This window comes from Pan paniscus, chromosome 7 (genome assembly GCF_029289425.2).
Source record: "Pan paniscus chromosome 7, NHGRI_mPanPan1-v2.0_pri, whole genome shotgun sequence".
NCBI lineage: Eukaryota > Metazoa > Chordata > Mammalia > Primates > Hominidae > Pan > Pan paniscus.
The window spans coordinates 22,926,046-22,945,283 of NC_073256.2; the positions used below are offsets into that span (position 1 = coordinate 22,926,046).

The 19,238-nt window shown below is 44.3% G+C and overlaps 1 protein-coding gene across 27 annotated transcripts in view; it reads right to left on the bottom strand.

The window, feature by feature from the left end:
- Positions 1-19,238, bottom strand: part of LOC117977895 (uncharacterized) — a 196,460-nt gene that overhangs the window by 18,517 nt on the left and 158,705 nt on the right. For 15 of the 27 annotated variants that reach the window (XR_010113090.1, XR_010113091.1, XR_008623077.2 and 12 more), the window contains 2 exons: positions 16,687-16,775; positions 10,782-10,942 (listed from right to left, as the gene is read on the bottom strand). The exons of 1 other annotated variant lie outside the window; for it this stretch is intronic. Coding sequence is in view for 6 of the 26 variants with exons in the window: in XM_063607052.1 (XP_063463122.1) it covers positions 10,959-10,991; positions 16,687-16,775 (122 nt within the window). In the remaining 20 variants the exon portion in view is untranslated. Of the gene's footprint in view, positions 1-3,057; positions 8,540-10,781; positions 10,992-16,686; positions 16,776-19,238 lie in introns of those variants that run through there. 11 more of the 27 variants (XR_008623066.2, XR_010113087.1, XM_063607053.1 and 8 more) reach the window with 3 other exon arrangements.

The window sequence follows — 19,238 nt, forward strand, 5'->3', positions numbered from 1 at the left end:
GGGTGGGATGAGTTCACTATGTAGAGAAATGAGGAACAGCATTTCAGGGTGAGAAACAGCATAGTGAAGTCCCTGAGGTTGATAGGCATAGAGCAGATTTAAGGGACTTTTTTTGTTGAGACGGACTTTCACTCTTGACGCCCAGGCTTGGGTGGAGTGGTGCGATCTTGGCTCACGGCAACCTCTGCCTACCGAGTCCAAGCGACTTTCCTGCCTCAGTCTCCCGAGTAGCTGAGATTACAGGTGCCATCCACCACACCTGTCTAATTTTGGGATATTTAGTAGAGATGGGGTTCCACCATGTTGACCAGGCTGGTCTCGAACTCCTGATCTCAGGTGATCCAGCCGCCTCAGCTTCCCAAAGTGCTGAGATTACAGGTGTGAGCCACTGCGCTCAGCCAGATTTAAGGGACTTTCAAGAAGTTTGTGTGGCTGAGGCCTGCAGGCCAAGCGAGAGAATCAGGAAATGAGGCTGGAGAAAGAGAGGGGCTAGGTCATGGAGGGTCTCACATTACTGTGTGGAAACTTCACACGAGTGGTCCCACCTTGGGCATCCCACCTAACTACTCTGTGTCCCAGCTTCCCCACTGGTGAAATAAAGGACTGATGTAGGGATGGAATGAGATAGGGTGGGCTCAGTAAAGGTGACCTTTTATCATTTTTTTTTTTCTTTTTTTTGAGATGGAGTCTCACTCTGTCGCCCAGGCCGGAGTGCAGTGGCGCGATCTCGGCTCACTGCAAGCTCCACCTCCCGCGTTCACGCCATTCTCCTGCCTCAGTCTCCCAAGTAGCTGCGACTACAGGCGCCCGCCACCACGCCCAGCTAAAATTTTTGTATTTTTAGTAGAGGCGGGGTTTCACCGTGTTAGGGAGAATGGTCTGGATCTCCTAATGTAATGATCCGACCGGAGTGCAGATTGTCACAGGACCAGGGGAAGACAGAGGCCAGTGAGGAGGCATTTGCAGTCAAACAGTTGGAGGTGATGGTGGCTTGGTTTATGGTGGTGTCAGGAGAGTGGCTGAGCAGTGAACGGATCTGAAAAGATATAGGAGGTAAAACCCACGTGACTTGGTCACTGAATGTGGGTTGGGTTGGCTGGAGGGAAGGTAAGAAAGAATGAGAAGAAAAACATACTCAAGTGGGCCATCCAGCCTAAGGTTACTTGAGGTCCCTTTGTGAAGAGGAATGTTTGTGTTTATGATGAAGATGTCTAGACTTTCAAAGGCCATTTGCAGTATTTTTTTTTAACAGCCAACAACTCCTCCTTCCCTATGCCCTAAACATATGAATTTTTTTTTTTGCCCTAACTTATCACAGAGGGATGGATGTTTATTTGCTTTAATGAAAAATGCAGAATGCCAATAAGAAAGCATATTAAATTAATCTGGATTGCTGGGAGTGAGTTAAAGCTGTTTAGATGTGCACCAGTGTTACTATACTAGTTTGGTCTAAACCCATTTCTGGCCTGCGGCTGCAGGAGGTTGACTCCCAGCTTGCTTTCATTTGAAAGATCCCAGCAACAAGTACACTTGGCATTTCCAGCCAAACCCACTTTGTGCAGCGAAGGAAAAGTTGAGGAGTGCCTCTGTTGTTTTCCCCCAAATCATTTGGCAGAAATGTGGCTGGGAGCTTCATTGCTGATTTTTTCAGTTTTAATATTGCTGTGGAAAGCCTGTACCAACACTCAGCCATGCTATTCATCCACAGCTCCAGTCTGGGCTGTGATTTGTTTTTCGTTTGAGTGACACAACCTTTTTTTCCATTAAGACTCAATGCAAATAGACACTCAGGCACCATCACCATAACTCCCCCTGATTGGCGGAGGGAAGTCAGTGGAATGATTCTAGTTTGGTGTTCATATCGGAGGGTTTTATTTATCTATGTTGAGACGGAATCTCTCCTTGTCGCCAGGCTGGAGTGCAGTGGCGCGATCTCGGCTCACTGCAACCTCTGACTCCCTGGTTCAAGCGATTCTCCTGCCTCAGCCTCCCTAGTAGCTGGGCTTTCAGGCAAGTGCCACCATGCCCGGCTAATTTTTTGTATTTTTAGTAGACACGGGGTTTCACCATGTTGGCCAGGATGGTCTTGATCTCCTGACCACGTGATCCGTCCGCCTCAGCTTCCCAAAGTGCTAGGATTACACGCGTGAGCCACTGCGCCTGGCCTGGAGTTGTTTTTAAAAGCATATTTCTCTCAAATTAACTCCGGGGTGTCCCACTGTGACTTGGGAAAAGGTTGGATTTTCTGGAGGTGGAAAGTCAAACTTCAAATACAATTTGGAGGCTGCCACTGTGGCTCATGCCTGTAATCCCAGTACTATGGGAGGCTGAGGTGGGTGGATCATTTAAGGCCAGAAGTTCGAGACCAACCTGGGCAACATGACGAGACCTCGTTTCTACTAAAAATACAAAAATTAGCCAGGCGTGGTGATACATGCCTGTAATCCCAGCTACTTAAGAGGCTGAGGCAGGTGTTATTGCTTGAACCTGGGAGGCAGAGTTGTCCTGTGTCCAAACCCCATGAGGCATATCAGCTGGCTGAAGATAAAATCGGTCACGCAGTGTTGGGATTGGGGTTGCTGTTATCATACCTCATCCCCATCCCTGCTAGGCATCCACAAATAATCATCTTCAATGAGACGTCCCTCCTGCCCCTGGCTGCCTTATTTCATCTGCACCCAATCATATCCATTGCTTGTCAGGGGGTCTCAACCTTGGCTGCATCTTGGAATCTCCTGGGGAGAAGAGACAATACCAAGGCTCTCTCTCACTTAGCATGATGTTTCCAAGGTCCATCCACATGTAGTAGGCACCAATATTTCCATTGTATAGATACAGCACATATTGTTTGTTCATTCGTCAACCAAATGGCCATCTTGGTTGTTGTTACCTTTTGGTTATTATATATATTGCATGATTCCATTTATGTGAAAGGCCCAGAATAGGCAAATCTATAGAGGCAGAAAGCAGGTAAGTGGTTGCCAGGAGCTGGGGGAAAGGGGAGAGGATGGAGAGTGCTTGATGGATACAGGGTTATTTTTTTGGGGGGCGGGGGGTGTTAATGAAAACGTTTTGGAACTAGACAGAGATGATGATTGCTTAATATTGTGAATGTATTTAATGATACTGAAGTGTATGGTTTCATACAGGGACTTTATGTTATGTGAATTTTGCCTCATTAAAAAAATACTGCTAGGAGCAATGGCTCGTGCCTGTAATCCCAGCACTGTGTGAGGCCAAGGCGGGCAGATCACCTGAGGCTGGGAGTTCGAGACCTGCCTGGGCAGCATGGTGAAACCCTATCTCTATTAAAAAAACAAAAATTAGCCAGGCTTGGGGGTGCACACCTGTGATCCCAGCTACTTGGGAGGCTGAGGTAGGAAAATGGGTTGAACCCGGGAGGCAGAGGTAGCAGTGAGCTGAGATCGCACCACTGCACTTCAGCCTGGGTGACAGAACAAGATTCCGTCTCAAACACACACACACACACACAAACCAAAAATACTGATGCCCATGTTTCATCCCCAAGAGATTCTGTAATAATTGATATGGGCTGCAGAGCCCGGGCACTGGGGTTTTAAAATCTCCCCAGGTGATTCTGATGTGCAGCTGTCATTGAGAATCTCCTTCAGGAATGAACTTGTTCATGTTTTACTTGTGTTGTTTTCTAGCCTGCCAATGTCTTTCTGTTTCCCTTCACATCTTTGGGTTGTAATTTTTACAATTCAGTCTTAACAACCAGCTGCCTCAAAATGCACTGTGATCCCTCGTAACCAGGTAGCTCCCCATCTCTAACTCTGACCTGCCAAGACAGAATCATGTGCGTGGGGCCCAGGACTGTACATATTGAAACAGGCAATGACCTGGGAACTATCTCTGAACACCCCTAGGTTTCCCCTGTGTTTGCCCTTTCCTTTCACATTTGGACCCCTTTGTGTGCTGACAACTGGGCTGTTTCACATGGACATAACATAAAAAAGACAGGCCAGGTGCATTGGCTCATGCCTGTAATCCCAGCACTTTGGTAGGCCGAGGTAGGTGAATCGCTTGAGGCCAGGAGTTCAAGATCTGCCTGGCCAACATGAGTAAACCCCGTCTCTACCAAAAATATGAAATTAGCTGGGTGCGGTGATGCACACCTTTGATCCCACCTACTCAGGAGGCTGAGGCTGGAGAATCCCTTGAGCCCAGGAGGCAGAGACTGCAGTGAGCCGAGATCGCACCACTACACTCCAGCCTGGGTGAGAGTGAGACTCTTAAAAAAAAAAAAAAAAAGAGAGACAGAGATGATCCTTCCTTTATGGAGCTCTCAGTAAAACAAGAAAGCTCACGATGTCCTGGCATTTGTCAGAAATACATTTGGTATATGTAGCTGGGGTCACATGCTTGACATGCCTATTGAAAGCTTCTGGGTAGGAAGAGAACAATCATCACAGCATCACAGCCTGGCATAACTGTCTCCCAGGACAGGTCTCCCTGGGGAGACTGAGACCACAACTCTGAAATCAGAGCTTAAATCCAGGTCCTACATTTCACTCAGTAATGTACATGATGTAGGACAGTTTTTATATTAGTTATCTATTGCTGTGCAACAATATTACTGCAAATTTTGTGGCTTGAGACAGCACACAGTTATCACTACGTGGTTTCTGTGGGTCAGGAATCCAGGCGTGACTCAGCTGGGTTCAGTGCAAGGCTGCAACCATAATGTCAGCCAGGGCTCAGTTCTCATCTGGAGGCTTGACTGGTGATTGATCTGCTTCCCGTCTCATCTGGTTGTTGGCAGCATTCAGTTCCTTGCAGGCTGCTGGAATCAGGGCCCCAGGTTCTTGCTGTCCTCAGCTTCTTGCCACATGGGCCTCTCCATCTGGCCACTCATGACATGGCAGCTCACAACTTCAAAGCCAGCAAGATAACCTCCTACCAAGACAACTTAACATCCTATCTAACATAATCACTACATCCCATCACCTCTGCCATATTCTCTTGGTTATAAGAAAGTCATAGGTCCCTTTGTCAGACGAGTTGATTGCAAAAATTTTCTCCCATTCTGTAGGTTACCTGTTCACTCTGCTGGTAGTTTCTTTTGCCGTGCAGAAGCTCTTGAGTTTAATTAGGTCCCATTTGTCAATTTTGGCTTTTGTTGCCATTGCTTTTGGTGTTTTAGACATGAAGTCCTTGCCCATGCCTATGTCCTGAATGGTATTGCCTAGGTTTTCTTCTAGGGTTTTTATGGTTTTAGGTCTAACATTTAAGTCTTTAATCCATCTTGAATTGATTTTTGTATAAGGTGTAAGGAAGAGATCCAGTTTCAGCTTTCTACATATGGCTAGCCAGTTTTTCCAGCACCATTTATTAAATAGGGAATCCTTTCCCCATTTCTTGCTTTTGCCAGGTTTGTCAAAGATCAGATAGTTGTAGATAATGCGGCATTATTTCTGAGGCCTCTGTTCTGTTCCATTGGTCTATATCTCTGTTTTGGTACCAGTACCATGCTGTTTTGGTTACTGTACCTTGTAGTATAGTTTGAAGTCAGGTAGCCTGATTCCTCCAGCTTTGTTCTTTTGGCTTAGGATTGACTTGGTAATGCCAGCTCTTTTTTGGTTCCATATGAACTTTAAAGTAGTTTTTTTCCAATTCTGTGAAGAAAGTCATTGGTAGCTTGATGGGGATGGCATTGAAACTATAAATTACCTTGGGCAGTATGGCCATTTTCACGATATTGATTCTTCCTACCCATGAGCATGGAATGTTCTTCCATTTGTTTGTATCCTCTTTTATTTCATTGAGCAGTGGTTTATAGTTCTCCTTGAAGAGGTCCTTCACATCCCTTGAAAGTTGGATTCCTAGGTATTTTATTCTCTTTGAAGCAATTGTGAATGGGAGTTCACTCATGATTTGGCTCTCTGTTTGTTATTGGTGTATACGAATGCTTGTGATGTTTGCACATTGATTTTTATCCTGAGACTTTGCTGAATTTTGCTATTTTAGTAGAGATGGGGTTTGCTGAATGCAGCCCCCAGTCACGTACTCCCTTCTTGGTCAATCGATCACGACTCTCTCATGATCACGACCCTCTCATGTGGACCCCCTTAGGGTTGTGAGCCCTTAAAATGGACAGGAATTGCTCACTTGGGGAGCTGGGTTGTTAGAGACGTGTGCCACCACTCCCAGCTAATTTTTGCATTTTGATTAGAGATGGGGTTTCCCCATGTTGGTTGGCCAGGATAGTCTCGATCTCTTGACCTCGTGATCCGCCCACCTCGGCCTCCCATAGTGGTGGGATTACAGGTGTGAGCCACTCCACCCAGCCCAGAGAAGGCTTTTCATACTTGCTTGTCAGCCTCCTGCATCCTACTCCAGCACCTGGTGCTCACAACCTGTGGGCTGCTCTCATCCGTGATCATCTCTCCCCAGGCCTGCTGTTCCTCGAGAAAGGAAGTTGTAATGGGCAGAGTTCTAGGACAGCCCCCAAGAGAACCACTCCCTTATATCTGCTCCCTGTATCATCTCTTCTTGAGTGTGTGCAGAGCTTGTGATTTGGCCAAGGGGAAGGAATTTTGCAAATGTGATTATGGTCACGCTTGCTTTGTTAAGCACATTTGCTCAGCTGACTTTGAGTTCATCCAAAGCAGGATGATCTTAGGTGGGCCAGACCTAATCAGGTGAGTCTTTTAAAGGTGAAGTTTCAGAGATTCAACCCTTAGCCTCCAAGGAGACATAAATGGCCATGCTGTGAACTGTCTTTGGAGGTGGCAGCTCTAGGAGCTGAGGGCCTTCGTTCAACAATTGCAAGAAATTGAATTCAGTCCACAAACTGAATCAGCTTGGAAGAGGACACTGAGCATCTGATGAGACCCCAGCTGACACTCTGTTTGCAGTATTGTGACCCTGAATAGAAGACCCAGTTAAACCCTGCCCAGACCCTTGGCTCATGGAAACAGATAATAACTGGGTGGTGTTTTAAGCTGCTCAGTTTGCACTGGGAAATCCACCAACAGGAAAGTAATATAGAAGTTAAATGGGCCAGGCATGGTGGCTCATGCCTGTAATTCCAACACTTTGGGAGGCTAAGGTGGGTGGATCACAAGGTCAGGAGGTCGAGACCATCCTGGCCAACATGGTAAAACCACGTCTCTACTAAAAATAGAAAAATTAGCCAGGCGTGGTGGCACGCACCTGTAGTCCCAGCTACGCAGGAGACTGAGGCAAGGGAATCACTTGAACCCAGGAGGTGGAGGTTGCAGTGACCCGGGACCATGCCACTGCACTCCAACCTGGGCAACAGAGAGAGACTCCATCTCAAAAAAAAAAAAAAAAAAAAGAAGTTAAATGAATACTTTTGACCATTGATGGAAGTTGCTTTCATTCCCTCTTACTTAATCATCTTTATGAAAGAGGGATGCTTTAACCCCATTTGTAACAAGTGAGGCTGAGGCTCAGGAAAGTGATAGAATTTAGCAAAGTCCACCTTGCTACCTGGTGGCCCCAGCTAGAACTCTGCCCCAGGTCCATATACCTAAAGTCATTACAGCGTCCACTAAAATTTTGCCCCTCTCTCGATGCCTTCCTCTTTAGAAGCCTGTTCCTTCAGGGATAGATCCCAACTCAGTGTTACAAGGTACTGAACTCTGATTTTCACAAAATATAATAACTGCCCCCCAAAATTAATAATAGTATTTTTGAGCTGGGCACGGCGGTTCATACCTGTAAACCCAGCACTTTGGGAGGCTGAGGTGTGCGGATCATGAGGTCAAGAGATCGAGAGCGTCCTGGACAACATGGTGAAACCCCGTCTCTACTAAAAATACAAAAATTAACTGGGAGTGGTAGCAGGCATCTGTAATCCCAGCTACTCGGGAGGCTGAGGCAGGAGAATCGCTTGAACCCAGCAGGCAGAGGTTGCAGTGAGCCGAGATTGCACCACTGCACTCCAGCCTGGCAACAGAGCAAGACTCCGTCTCAAAAAAAAAAAAAAAAAAAAAAAAAAGTATGTTTGAGTCCTTATGTGTCAACCACTGGGCTATCCCAACACCAATAGCTATTATGATTATGATTAGTTTTTCCATTTTATTGATGAGGAAACCAACACATAGAAAGGTAAAGGAACTTGCCAAAAGTAACGGTCACACAGCCAAAGAGCTGTAGAAGCAGCACAGGAATCCCAGCAAACTCACAGCCAAGCTCTGCTTTTCACCTTCCCATCATACAGTCCTCAGACTAAAACCCTAACTCTGAACTTCCAAATCAAAAATCATACTCAAGGCCAGGCGCGGCGGCTCACGCCTGTCATCTCAGCACTTTGGGAGGCCGAGGCAGGTGGATCACCTCAGGTCAGGAGTTCCAGACCAGCCAGGCCAACATGGTGAAACCCCATCTCTACTAAAAATACAAAACTTAGCCAGGCGTTGTTGTGGGTGTCTGTAATCCCAGCATTTTGGGAGGCTGACGCATGAAAATCACTTGAACCCAGGAGGCAGAAGTTGCAGCGATCCATGATCATGCCACTGCACTCCAGCCTGGACAAGAGGGTGAGACTCTGTCTCAAAAAAAAAAAAAAAAGAAAAAAAATTGTGCTTAATAATAGCTTGGAAGTGCACATATCTTCTGTGAAGTTTGATGGACTACAATTAGCTTCAAAACACAAATAAGTAACTGTGTTTAAATGAGGCCTTCTGTGTAATATCTAGGGAAAATCAATGTGGCTATTCATATTTTGTTTCCCCTTCCAGGCACAGAGAAGTTGCCCATGACTCTGTGATCCGTTTTATCCAATGAACCATGAGCAGCAGCAACTTGAGTCACCTCCAGGTGGAAGTGTTAAGAGGCTCTATGATCCACCACATTCCCTTTCCCCTGAAGTGGTGATCAAGGACACATGCAGAGATGGGGCTTTTGTCAGCCTGGATCCCTGAGTGAACACAATGAACAGACCACCCCACAATGCCCTAACACAGCCCAGACATGCAACGTGACCAAGAATAAGCCTCACTGTGGCCAGGCATGGTGGCTCATGCCTGTCATCCCAGCACTTTGGCAGGCTAAGGCGGGTGGATCATTTGAGGTCAGGAGTTCAAGACCAACCTGGCTAACATGGTGAAATCCTGTCTCTACTAAGTACAAAAATTAGCCAGACAGTGGTGGCATAGGCCTGTAATCCCAGCTACTCAGGAGGCAGGAGAATCACTTGAGTTTGGGAGGCAGAGGTTGCAGTGAGCTGAGATTGCACCACTGCACTCTAGTCTGGGTGACAGAGTGAGACCCTGTCTCAAAAACAAACAAACAAATACCTCACTGCATGAGGCCACTGAGATTTGGGGATTGCTGTTACTGCACCAGAACGCAAATCATCCTGACCGCTAGGGTGTCCTAACTAGGGTTTCTTACCAAAAGCAAAGGCATTTTTAAAGTTTGTGACATTTAAACAAAAGAGCAAATACCAATATCTACCACTTTGTCAGGCTAACAAACCCAAAGCCAACAGCCAGAAGTTAAAATAAACAGATCATTAGGTTGAAAATAGAACTGTCAAAACAGGAACAATTGAATTCATTTAGTGATTGCAAAGAACATCAGGCAAGACACAGGTATGGTCATCATAACATTTATCACATGCTTAATTGGACATGTTTGACTAAGAAAAACACAAAGTATTTAAGCTCATCTGTAGTTCAAAGTGCCTATCCGTGTATTTATCTATTCATCCTGATTTATTTATTGAGCAACTCTTTTGTGCCAGTCACTGTGCTGTGTTGCGGGAAGTCAGGGACCCCAAACGGAGGGACCAGCTGAAGCCATGACAGAAGAACGTGGATTATGAAGATTTTATGGACATTTATTAGTTCCCCAAATTAATACTTTTGTAATTTCTTATGCCTGTCTTTACTGCAATGTCTAAACATAAATTGTAAAGATTTCATGGACACTTATCACTTCCCCAATCAATACTCTTGTGATTTCCTGTGCCTGTCATTACTTTAATCTCTTAATCCTGTCAGTCGAGAAGGATGTATATCGTCTCAGGACCTGTAATAATTGCGTTAAGTACATAAATTGTACAGCATGTGTGTTTGAGCAATATGAAATGTGGGCACCCTGAAAAAAGAACAGGATAACAGCAATTGTTCAGGGAATTAGAGAGATAACCTTAAACTCTGACCGCCGGTGAGCCGGGCAGAACAGAACCATATTTCTCTTCTTTCAAAAGCAAATGGGAGAAATATCACTGAATTCCTTTTCTCAGCGTGGAAGGTCCCTGAGAAAGAGAATGCGCACCTAGGGGTAGGTCTCTGAACTGGCCCCCGGGGCGTACCTGTCTCTTATGGTCGAGATTGCAGAGGTGAAAGAAACTCCAGTCTCCCATAGCACTCCCAGGCTTATTAGGAAGAGAAAATTCCCGCCTAATAATCCTTGGTCAGACGGGTTGATCTCAAAACCCTGTCTCCTGATAAGATGTTATCAATGACAATGGTGCCAAAACTTCATTAGCAATTTTAATTTCACTTCGGTCCTGTGGTCTCGCCCTGTCTCCACTTGCCTTGTGATATTCTATTACCCTGTTAAGTACTTGATGTCTGTCACCCACACCTATTCGTATACTACCTCCCCTTTTGAAACTCCCTAATAAAAACTTGCTGGTTTTTGTGGCTTGTGGGGCATCACAGATCCTACCAATGTGTGATGTCTCCCCCAGATGCCCAGCTTTAAAATTTCTCTCTTTTGTACTCTGTCCTTTTATTTCTCAAGCCAGTCGACGCTTAAGAAAATAGAAAAGAACTTACGTGATTATCGGGGCAGGTCCCCCGATATCTGGCGCCCACGTGGTCTTTCTTTTTTCCTAAGTGCATGAGGGAACCGGATTCGCTTTGGTAGGTGCGGTGTAACGTCAATCGGCTTGGTCCACAGATAAGCGTGTTCAACTCCCCGACGAGTGGTGAGTAATCTGTGTAAGGTCTGGGTTAACTATAGGTCATGTGTAATCTAACAAACTCCTGTTAAAACCGGTAACCATGAAAAATATGATCACTCTATTCAAGGCAGTAGAAAAATACTGTTCTTGGTTTCCTGAAAAAGGAACGGTGTGTATAAAATTGTGTGATTGTGTCCGTAAAGCATTCCGAAAACTGGTCTCGGCCGGGTATTATGTTCCCATCACTGTTTGGGGTGCTTGGTGCGTGCCATCTTCGTGGCTTGCCAATCTCGTGAATCCCTGCAGTTGCCGCAGTTTTCTGCCTTTTCCTCAGTTTCTCTGCCTTTTTCTCAACCTTCCTCTCCCACATGGCCTTCGTTCAGACTCTCCCTTCAGCTACTCCTCCCCACCCTAACGATTCTGAAAATTTGATTTCTAACTGGTAACTTTGGCTTAAAGTTTCCCCCTACTTTTCTTACTTCTTCTCACGAAAAGCCAGTACTTCAAACTCCTGCGGCTGTGACTCACAAAGCCCGGTACCATAAATATGCTAATTCTTCTCTCTTCAAACCTCCAGCATCAAATAATGGCTCTGGGACCAAACTACAATTTACCTGTCATTCTCCAGGCCCTCCCCCATCCACTACAGCCCCTCACCCTCCTGTCATTTCAGTTCCTCAACCAGTCTGCGTCGATATGCGCCGCTCAATCTTACCTTTTTAAAAACAATTTAAGGATGCTTGTACTCAGTATGGTCCTACGTTTCCTTATGTTCAAATGGTATTGCACACTTTTTATACTGAGGTCGTTTTGCTTCCTTCAGACTGTGATATTTTGGCAAAAAGCTGTTCTAAGTCCATCTCAGCCTGGTGGTCAGAGGAGGCCTGTTTACAGGCTCAGCTAAATCGGAGTAATGACATTCTAATTACTCAGGTTCAGCTCACAGGCTCCGATAGTTTCTCTGATGCTTATGCCCAATTAAACTTTGATACTCTTACCACAGAACAAGTAACAAAAGTGTGTATGAGAGCTTGGGATAAATTACACTCCCCAGCCCAAGCTCCTGTTTCTTTTACTACTGTTCAACAAGCTCAATTGCTTTTACTACCTAATATCCTTTTAAACAAAGGAGATAAGACAAGTGGCCCTGGGATTCAGCAGTGGCCGCTTTCTAAAGAAAAACTGGAGGCTTTAAATCAATTGGTTTCTGAGCAGTTACAACTTGGAAATGTGGAACCTTCTCTTTCCCCTTGGAATTCTCCTGTGTTTCTAGTAAAAAAGAAATCAGGCAAATGGCGGAAGGTAACCGATTTAAGGGCCATTAATGCTGTAATTAAACCTATGGGGGCCATCCAACCCGGCATGCCTGCCCCTGCTTTAATACCTAAAGATTGGCCTCTCATACTTATTGATCTTAAAGAGTTTTTTTTTCATATAGCTTTATATAAATCGGATTGTGAAAAATTTGCTTTTACTGTACCATCTATCAGTAATCAGGAGCCTGTAGCTCATTATCAATGGAAAGTACTTCCTCAGGGAATGCTAAATAGCCCTACAATCTGCCAGCTTTATGTTGGACAAGTGCTTTCACCAGTTTGAGCCCGATTTCCCGAGGCCTCTATTCTTCATTATATTGATGATATTTTAATTTCTGCCCCCACTGATAAAAAATTAATTGACTGTTACCAAATTTTGAGCCGCTGTGTTACAGAGGCTGGGTTATACATTACTCAGGATAAAATTCAACAGACCACTCCTGTTCAATATTTAGGAATGGTGGTCGATAAACAATGTATTCAACCTCAAAAAATTCAAATTAGGAGAGATTCTTTAAAAATTTTAAATGACTTCCAAAAACTTTTGGGTAACATTAATTATTTAAGACCTACTTTAGGCATTCCGACCTATGTACTGGATCTGGAATTTGTAGAGGAAACAATCCAGACTGCCCAGTTATCTAGAGTACAGACATTTCAGCCTTTTCAGCTTCTGGTTTTTGCTTCATTACACTCTCCTACTGGACTAATAGTTCAACATAATGATTTAGTGGAATGGTGTTTTCTTCCTCATTCTGTGTCAAAAACTTTATCTAGACCAAATAGCCATATTAATTGGACAGGTTCACTGCAGAATACTTCAAATTTCTGGATTTGATCCAAGTGTAATTGTAGTTCCTTTAAATCAGCTCGAAGTTCAAGCTACCTTTCAACATTCTGTACTGTGGCAAATTCACTTGGCTGATTTTATTGGTGTTATTGACAATCATTATCCAAAAAAACAAATTGTTTGATTTTATAAAAACAACGTCTTGGGTGGTTCCTCCATTAACCAAAAATCAACCCATTCCTGAGGCCGTTACAGTATTCACTGATGGCTCTGGTAATGGCAATGCTGGCTATATAGGTCCTGCAGACAAACTTCTTTCTACCTCTTATACTTCTGTTCAAAAGGCGGAGTTAATTGCTGTGATTACTGCCTTACAGGACTTCCCCAAACCTTTAAATATTGTCTCTTATTCTACTTAACGTGGGGAAGAGGATATGCTTGTGTTTCACCAGGAGATCATCAATCCCCTGTCTGGGTACCCACCAGAAGACTCAAGCTTCTTGTGAATACTGACAATCAAAACCACAGTGAAGAGACGTCTGTGTCAGAGACTGCCTTCAGATGTGGTGAGATCTGTGCCGACTCCTCAGAAACAGGCACACCAAATCACAATGGGTGTAAATCAATCCTCCCTGATGACAGTGGAGACCCATCTAACTAATCACACTTCTCCTGATTACCTTTCTTTTTCTCCTTACAAACCTAAATATCTCACCATTTCTATTAGCCTGAAAATAACATCCCTCTGTTCTTCTCTTTCTCCTTCAGCACTCCATCTCGCTTACACTCGGTTTTATTTAATGATTCTCCTCCTAATACTTTCTGTCTCACGAGTTTCCTCTCACACTGATTTACCTGCTACACACAATTATTCTTCTTGGGCTTAGGTGCCTTTTCCTCCACTTATTCGCCCTCTCACCTGGATAGATGCTCCCGCAGAAATCTACACTAACGATAGTGTGTGGATGCCTGGAGCCATAGACGACCCTTGCCCTGCTCAACCAGGAGAAGAAGGCACTGCATTTAATGTTACCATGGGTTATAAATACCCCCCTCTGTGCCTCGGACATGCACCTGGTTGCATCCATCTAGAAACTCAGTTCTGGGCTGCTTATCTTTCAGAAACATCAGCTACAGATAAAATGGGACATTTGGTCTGTGGCCTCTCCCTTTCTCCTTTACAACAAATGAAAGGAGGAGTAATGGGAGGTACCCCATACTTTCAATATAAACCTGCAGGAAAACCATGCCCTAAACATTTTGAGGGCCCATCTAAAACTTTAATTTGGGAAGACTGTGTTAACTCACATGCAGTAATATTAAAAAATGACTTATATGGTTTAGTAATAGACTGGGCACCAAAGGGCTATTTAAAAAACAATTGCTCCCCTGTGGAAGGGAATGCCTGGAGGCTACTTATTTTATTTCTTATCAGGAGAAAGAGAATCATCATTCTACTTTGCATACCAGGATCAGCTCATTCTTTCCCTTAAAATGGGAAGATAAAGGCATTACCCCCCCCACCAGGCCTCCTATGATACTCCCTATTCTGAGCCCAGAACACCCAGAACTTTGGAAATTGGCTATTGCCGTGTCTGGACTGCGAGTATGGGAAGGAAAAACTATTTTGACTGTTTTTCCCACTACCGTCCCACTCTCTCAGTATCAACGTAGACCCAGACATTCTGCTTTACTTACCTCCAACCTGACTGTTCCCATACAGAGTTGTGTTAAGCCTCCTTACATGCTATTGGTAGGAAATATCAAAATTTGGATGAATAATCAAACTGTCCAATGCGTCAATTGTCATCTATACACTTGTATTAACTCCCATTTTGACTCGAGGAAAAGTGCAATGTTGGTTCGAGCTCGAGAAGGAATCTGGATTCTGATAATTTTACCTAGACCTTGGGAATCCTCCCCCTCAATACATTTAATTAATGAAGTGGTACAATGAATTCTAAAAGGACCTAAGATATTTGTTTTCACTTTAGTCGCTGTTATCATGGGCCTAATTACAGTCACTGCAATGGCCACCACTGCCGGAATGGCATTAGACCAGTCTATTCAAACGGCTCATTTTGTTAATGATTGGCAAGCCAATTCCACCCAAATGTGGAATTCTCAACAAGGCATCGATCAAAAATTGGCAAATCAAATTAATGATTTAAGACAGTCTGTTATTTGGCTTGGAGATCGGGTAGTGAGTCTAGAACATCGCATGCAAATGCAGTGCGATTGGAATACTGTGGATTTCTGCATCACCCCTATTCCTATAACGAGACTGATCATTCATGGGAAATGGTCAAAGGACACCTTCTAGGTAGAAAAGATAGTTTAACATTGAAAACAACTAAATTAAAAAAACAAATTTTTGAAGCCTCCCAAGCTCACTTATCCATCGTGCCTGGAGCTCAGGCGTTAGATCAGGTGGCAGAAAAGCTTTATGGATTAAACCCCACAACTTGAATTAAGTCTATTGGGGGCTCCACTGTAGTAAATTTTGGAATTATGTTTCTCTGCTTAATCGGCAGGCTTTCAGTGTGCCGTACCAGTCAAATAATCCTGTATCAAAATCGAGAGAATGAACAAGCCTTCATCGCCATGGCACATTTATATAAAAAGAGAGGAAGAGAGGTTGCGGGAAGTCAGAACCCCAAACGGAGGGACTGGCTGAAGCCATGACAGAAGAACGTGGATTATGAAGATTTTATGGACATTTATTGGTTCCCCAAATTAATACTTTTGTAATTTCTTATGCCTGTCTTTACTGCAATCTCTAAACATAAATTGTGAAGATTTCATGGATACATCACTTCCCCAATCAATACCCTTGTGATTTCCTATGCCTGTCATTACTTTAATCTCTTAATCCTGTCAGTCGAGAAGGATGTATATCGTCTCAGGACCTGTAATAATTGCGTTAACTATACAAATTGTACAACATGTGTGTTTGAGCAATATGAAATGTGGGCACCCTGAAAAAAGAACAGGATAACAGCAATTGTTCAGGAAATTAGAGACACAACCTTAAACTCTGACCGCAGGTGAGCCGGGCAGAACAGAACCATATTTCTCTTCTTTCAAAAGCAAATGGGAGAAATATCACTGAATTCCTTTTCTCAGCGTGGAAGGTCCCTGAGAAAGAGAATGCGCACCTAGGGGTAGGTCTCTGAACTGGCCCCCGGGGCGTACCTGTCTCTTATGGTCGAGATTGCAGAGGTGAAAGAAACTCCAGTCTCCCATAGCACTCCCAGGCTTATTAGGAAGAGAAAATTCCCGCCTAATAAACTTTGGTCAGACGGGTTGATCTCAAAACCCTATCTCCTGATAAGATGTTATCAATGACAATGGTGCCAAAACTTCATTAGCAATTTTAATTTCACTTCCATCCTGTGGTCCTGTGATCTCACCCTGTCTCCACTTGCCTTGGATATTCTATTACCCTGTTAAGTACTTGATGTCTGTCACCCACACCTATTCGTATACTACCTCCCCTTTTGAAACTCCCTAATAAAAACTTGCTGGTTTTTGTGGCTTGTGGGGCATCACAGATCCTACCAATGTGTGATGTCTCCCCCGGATGCCCAGATTTAAAATTTCTCTCTTTTGTACTCTGTCCTTTTATTTCTCAAGCCAGTCGACGCTTAGGAAAATAGAAAAGAACCTACCTGATTATCAGGGCAGGTCCCCCGATAGTGTTGGGTGGTGGTAATGCAATGATGAAGATGGCAGGCCTGCCTCTGCCCTCCAGGAGTTTCTAGGATACAGAGGGGGACAAATAAAAAATAAGTAAATCCATGAAAGAAGTATAGGTGGAACCTGCCCTCAATATTTCAATGTAGGTTCTTTCTATTTTCCATAAGTGTCAGCCAGCTGAGAAATAAAGAGAGACACTACAAAGAGAGGAATTTTACAGCTGGGCTGCTGCGGGTGACATTACACATCAGTAGGACCGTGATTCCCCCTGAGTCTCAGATGAGCAAGTTTTTATTAAGGGCTTCAAAAGGGAAGGGGGTGTAAGAACAGGGAGTAGGTACAAAGGTCACATGCTTCAAAGGGTAAAAAGCAGAACTACTACTAAGGGTCTAACAAAGATCACATGCTTCTGAGGGAACAGGACAAAGGACAAAAGCACAACTACTGATAAGTGTCCAGCAAAGATCACAAAGCAAAGGGCAAAAGCAGAACCACTGATAAGGGTCTATGTTCATTCACACATGTATTGTCTTGATAAACATCTTAAGCAACAGAAAACAGTGTTCAAGAGCAGAGAACCAGCCTGACCACAGATATATCAGGGTGGAGTTTTTCTCCACCCTAGTAAGCCTTTGGGTACTGCAGGAGACCAGGGCGTATCTCAGTCCTTATCTCAACCGCATAAGACAGACATTCCCAGTGCGGCCATTTATAGACCTTCCCCCAGGAATGCATTCCTTTCCCAGGGTATTACTATTAATATTCCTTGCTAGGGAAAGAATTTAGTGATATCTCTCCTACTTGCACATCGGTTTATAGACTCTCTGCAAGAAGAAACATATGGCTCTTTTTGCCCAACCCTGCAGGCAGTCAGACCTTATGGTTGTCTTCCTTTGTTCCCTAAAAATTGCTGTTATTCTCTTTTTCAAGGTGCACTGATTTCATATTGTTGAAACACACATGTTTTACAATCAATTTGTACAGTTAACACAATTATCACAGTGGTCCTGAGGTGATGTACATCCTTAGCTTATGAACATAACAGAATTAAGAGATTAAAGACAGGCATAAGAAATTATAAAAGTATTATTTGGGAACTGATAAATGTCCATGAAATCTTCACCATTTATGTTCCTCTGCCATGGCTCCAGCCAGTCCCTCTCCATTTGGGGTCCCTGACTTCCCACAACAAGAAACAATAAGGTTAAGGTGGAGAAGAGCAGGGAAGTCCACTTCGTAAAAGGGTCAGGGAAGAACTGTCTGTGGAAGCACCATTTTAGCTAACACCTAAAGGATGGCCTAATTTGGGGAGGTGCAGAGGAATATCATTCCAGGCTGAAGCAGCAAGTGCAAAGGCCATGTTGTGGAAAAAAGTTTGAAAGTCCAAGAAAACAAAAGGAGGCCATAGTGGCTGAAATAGAGTAGGCCAAGGGCAGGAGATAGGAGAGGGCTGGAGAGGTGGCAGGAACAGGCAGAAGACTCGGGGTCTCGATTTTATTCTATGTACCATGGGCAGGAAAGACAGGGATGAGACTCAATGGACGCCTTAAGATCACTGAAGCTGCCAGGTAGGAAATGGATTGCTGAGCATGGAGAGCAGGTGCAGAATACCAGTTAAGACCAGTTAGGAGGTTGCTGTAGCCCAGCTGAGATAGCAGTGTCCTAGGCAAAGATAATGACAGTGAAGCTACAGAGAGTGGACAAGTTGGATAAAGTTTAGAATCACAGGACTTGCTGACTGGAGAAGAGGGCAAAAGCAGAGTTAGCACAACACATGAGTTATGACCACCTTTAGCAGCTCAGCAGGGGTGGTGCCATTTACAGAACAGAGATGGCATGGACAGAGCCCATGGAGAAGGAGGAGGAAAAAGAGAGTTTGGCTTTGGGTTTTTTTTTAAGACAGGGTCTTTGGATGTGTCACCTAGGCTGGAGTGCATTGGTGCAATCATAGCTCTTTGCAGCCTCAAACTCCTGGGCTCAAGTGATCCTCCTGCCTCAGCCTGCCATGTAGCAGGACTACAGATCCTACAGATGCATATCACCATGCCTAGCTTTTTTTTTTTTTTTTTTTTTTTTTTTGTAGATAGGGAGTCTCACTGTGTTTTCCAGGCTGGCTTCAAACTCCTGGCCTCAAGTAATCCTCCCACCTCAGCCTCCCATAGCACTAGGATTACAGCCATCACCTACCACTCCAAGCCATGAGTTTGGCTTTGGATGTAACAAGGTTGAGGTGTTCATGAGTTGACAAGTGGAAAAAACAAGAAAGAAGTTGAGTGTTTAAGACTGCTGTTTCAAAGAGAAGTCTAGCCTCAAGACAAAAGTTCAGGACTCATTAGCTGAGAAATGGCACTGAAAATTATGTAAATGGATGAGCTCAGCTAGCAAACAAGTCCAGAGAGAGCAGCACTGGGCTATGCACCTGGCCTAATGCCACCCCGCTCCTCCCAATCCCTGTGTAATGCTGGAGAGGGTTCAGCCTCTGGTGAGTTTCACCAAACCCCCACATCTCTTTCTTCTGAGACCT